The sequence below is a fragment of the Helobdella robusta genome, assembly GCF_000326865.2.
Source record: "Helobdella robusta unplaced genomic scaffold HELROscaffold_13, whole genome shotgun sequence".
Classification (NCBI taxonomy): domain Eukaryota; kingdom Metazoa; phylum Annelida; class Clitellata; order Rhynchobdellida; family Glossiphoniidae; genus Helobdella; species Helobdella robusta.
This window is the reverse complement of record NW_008703718.1, coordinates 3,892,530-3,897,178: the sequence shown is the minus strand read 5'-3', so window position 1 is coordinate 3,897,178 and position 4,649 is coordinate 3,892,530. Positions and strand designations below refer to the sequence as shown.

General features: G+C 33.2%; 1 protein-coding gene across 1 annotated transcript; it reads left to right on the top strand.

Moving 5' to 3' along the window:
* Window positions 1-238: 238 nt before the first annotated feature.
* HELRODRAFT_168555 (hypothetical protein) lies at window positions 239-1,761 on the top strand (the record flags this gene model as incomplete). Its single annotated transcript, XM_009014398.1, has 2 exons — window positions 239-1,385; window positions 1,466-1,761. 2 exons carry the CDS (start codon window positions 239-241, stop codon window positions 1,759-1,761), a joined length of 1,443 nt encoding a protein of 480 aa, XP_009012646.1.
* Window positions 1,762-4,649: the final 2,888 nt, after the last annotated feature.

Here is a 4,649-nt window from a genome sequence, read left to right as displayed (position 1 = left end):
AATTTCAATCCATCGTAGCACATTATCGGTTAAAATTTTACAATACACTTTGGGGTAAAACGCCCCCCTATAAAATGGGTAAAACGCCCTCTTTTAAATAATGTAATTAAAGAATAATTTAGTACTAAAACTATTTAATATTGTTTTAATCCTTAAAATCGAAAAATGAAATTTAACAGTTGTTTGTTGGTTTCCTTTTTAACTTTAACAGTCATACTTTTTAATTTAACTTAACAGAATGCCACGGTCTTACAAAAGAAAATCAGCAAGAGGATCATACGGAGAAGAGTCGCTTCGTCAGGCATTAGCGGCCATTCATGATGGAACACCAGTGAAAACAGCTGCACGGCAGTACGGTATTCCTCAACGAACACTAAGACGACACCGGGATAAGAAAGTATTACAGCCGGGAAAATTGAAATTGGGACGATTCGAATTGGATATACCCATTCAATATGAAAAAGAATTGGTGTCCCTAATTCAAAATATGGAAAAGGCTTTATTTGGTTTAAGCATTATGGATGTGCGAAAATTGGCATATGATTTTGCTGAGAAAATGGACCTGGAGCATCGATTTAGTAATGAGACAAAAATGGCAGGAGTAGATTGGATACACGGTTTTTTAAGGAGAAATAACCAACTGTCAATAAGACAGCCTGAGGCAACAAATATCTCACGAGCAGTTGGTTTTAATCAGGAGAAGGTTAAATCTTTTTTTGACATTTATGAGGAACTTCAGTCCCTATACTCGTTTAATGCTTTGACAATCTGGAACGTCGATGAAACGGGTATTTCAACAGTGCAAAAACCAGTAAAAGTGGTTGCGACTAAAGGCACTAGACTTGTTGGTCGTATGACAAGCGGGGAACGGGGTCAAACTACAACAGTAATGTGTGCTTTCAATGCAGCTGGGATGTACATACCTCCAATGTTTATTTTTCCACGGAAGCGTATGGTTGACTCTTTGATGAATGAGGCACCACCAGGTGCTATTGGAGTTTGTACCCCAAGCGGTTGGACAGACAGTGAATGTTTTATGAGATGGTTGAATCATTTTACATTTATTGTAAAGCCCTCAAAAAAAGACAAGCATCTTATTTTTCTTGATGAACATCACTCTCACAAAACACTTGAGGCAGTGACATTTTGTCGTGAAAATGGAATTGAATTAATAACATTTTCACCCCACTGCACACATAAGATGCAGCCTCTTGATGTTTCCTTTTTTAAAGGATTGAAAGCTGCATACAATGCAACTGCAGATGGATGGATGCTTAGTAACAAAGGAAGACGGATAACCTTTTATGAAATAGCTGGACTATTTTCAACAGCATTTTTGAAAGCAGCCACCCAAGAAAAAGCTGTGCATGGTTTTGAATGCACTGGTTTGTGGCCTCGAAACAAATTTTTTCTGAAGAAGATTTTTTTGCATCAAAGCTAACAGATGAACCCTTACCGAATACAGTCACTTTAGCTCAACCAACACCTGAATCTGTGAAACCTGCACAGGAAGTTGATCATGCAAAGAAAGATCCTAAAACGACACTGTTGAAGATCATGGGTCCAATTAAAATTGACAACGTGAGAATTAGAAAACGAAAATCAGAAAAAGCTGCCCTTTTGACATCTAGTCCTTACAAAAATTTACTCGAAAAAAGGGAAAATTCAAAGACTATGTCAAAACGACAACTGATAAAAGGTAGCGGTAAAGAAAAAAAGAAAAAAATTGTGAAGTATTACCGTGTAATACTTGTCAGTTGAAATATTGTGATGATGTAACGGGTCGAAACTGGATTCAATGTCAGTCTCTAACATGCTCACAATGAATGCCAAGGACTTGATGAGAACTATAATGAACAATTTATATGCATTGATTGTGAAAATTCTGATTCAGATTAAGCATCAGTTCTGTTTTAATAAACGTTTGAATAATTGAATAATCAATTTAAATACATTAACAGTTTTTTTCAATATTTGTTAACATTGTTTTGATAGTTTTGTTTAATAAATTTGGTTGAATATTCAAATTTACCAATGTATTTTTAAACACTATCTATGACATTGACATGGGGTAAAACGCTCCCAGTAGGCGTTTTGCCCCAATGTTGGGGTAAGAAGCCCCTTTATCAAAAAAGTTTTAATGGCAAAAATTTTTCATTGGGTCCTTTTTATTTGTTAAAATTATGTATTTATATAAAATACTATGAGTCAGGGGTGGGCAAACTACGGCCCGCGGGCCACATGCGGCCCGCAAAGCTATTTTATGTGGCCCGCCCGCGTGACCTTGCTCGCTTAATAAAAGGTCGTCAACCAGACATTATGACCAAAAAAAGGAGCCACAAATTTTAAAAAATTCTCCCCGGGTCGAAAAAATTTGCTATTTAAGTACATATGCGGCCCTTCAAAAATAAAATTGTTCTCAATGCGGCCCTCACAGCAAAAAGTTTGCCCACTCCTGCTATGAGTGATCTTTCTGGAAGTTTAAAAATCTCACAGTTTTATAGCATAAATTTGATTTAATCGAACTTTTTCCTTAGAGTCTTACCCCATGTTACCCTACTTTAGTTTTGTCAGAAAAAAATAATCAATTAAAGCGTTGAGAAACTTATAAATGAAGAATGACAAAGGCATTATTTTAATCAACATCACCCTTGTCAGCTGTCAAATCCATTTTACATCACGTACAAAGGAATCGTTTGTTGCTCGTGCTACGAAATACTTTTGTAGTTTTAATTATGTTTAGAATGATCTATCTACTTAGCTATCGTTGGTGATTTTAAAGAATTTCGTGTATCTCTATGGCACAGTAAATACAATATCGCAAAATTAGGCTATTTAAACTAAAAAATAAGCTTAAATCGAGCTATAAAATTTTTTTTTAACATTTTCAATTATTAATAATTATTTTTATAACAAAAAAAAATGATAATTTTATTTTAAGTAAATAAAAAAAAATGTTTTAATATACTGCATCTTAAGATTCCCCGTTCAGATATTTAATAACAACGTGGGTGGGTGTTGCGTGTGCGTGTATTAATTCGTGTGCGTGTGCGTGCGTGTGAGTGTGTGTGTATGTTGTGTGTGTGTTTGTCGCAAAACATCAACAATGCATTGAAGTGGTTATTATTGATCACTTCATAAAATAAATAAATAATAGAAATATTAATTTATTAATTGAATAATAATAATAATGACACCTAGTTAAACGTGTCAAAAACAAAGGTAAACGTTTCATTCCTATTTTTATTCATTTTTTGCATTTATTATTATTTTTCTTTTTTTTTCAACAAAACACACGCTGGCTTTATAACAAAAAGAATTAGAGCTAGATATTCTATGATGACCTATTTTTTTATAGCATTAGGACAACAACAAAAACAACTACTACTACAACAACAACTACTACTACAACAACAACAACTACAACAACAATAACAATAATAATTGTCCTATTTGACCCACATTTACGTTTTATTTGTTTGTTTGTTTGATGGGATGTTTTTGATTCGCAACAAGTGCAATGTCGTTGTGTTTGTCAGTGTGAATGGTGTTTGTTCGTGTGTTAGCGTGTACGTGTGTGTGTGTTTGTATGTCATAAATAACGTGTAATTACTGCTACGTTAGAATACTTTTTCCTTTCAAAATTTTTAAAAATCTCTCTAGTGCAGTTTTTAAATGCTAAAAAAAACAATCCCAGCCGCCAAAAATGCTTTTGAGTTGAGTCTAGAAATAGGAAAAACAGTTTTATTTTATGTTTTTGTTGCAACAAACCTGGAATTATTTGGTAAATTTTTTAAAATAAATAACCAAGTTATTAGTTATATATATATATATATATATATATATATATATGTGTGTGTGTGTGTGTGTGTGTGTGTATGTGTGTGTGTCACCTTTTTCATCATTATTTTTCTTTATTATCCTTACATAACAAACCATTATCCTTGTAATAATTTACAAAACTATGTTAAATCATAGTCAGTCACCTCAATATCATTACATCACATTATCATCATCGTCGTCACCGTGACAACCACATCATCACAACTATAATTTCATCATCACATCACCATCATAATACCATTGTAATGTAAGTAGTCCCATTGTGATTACACTATATAACATAGTCCCATCATCGTCGTCTTCATCACCATCATCTTCATCATCAACAAATCATCATCATCGACAACAAAACAACATCGCAATCATCATTATCATCATCATCAATAGTAGAAAGCATAACTACCAAAAACAACAACATCACCACAAAAAACAACATCAATCATCATTATCATCATCATCAATAGTAGAAAGCATAACTACCAAAAACAACAACAACATCATCAACTTCATCAACACCATCAACAACAACAACATCATCAACTTCATCAACACCATCAACAACAACAACATCATCAGCAACAACAATAACATCGCCACCATCCTCATCTCACCTGTTGAAAGTAACTTCTGAATCTTGGCGGGTTGTCCATCACTAGTTGATGATTGTGGAAGCTGTGTGGAGGGTTAAAAAAGTAATATGAATAATAATTAGAAAATATAAAAAAGGCAATTTTTAAGATGAATAATATTAATTGAAAAATATAATATAGGCAATTAATTATTAAGAAGATTGTTTAATAATATTG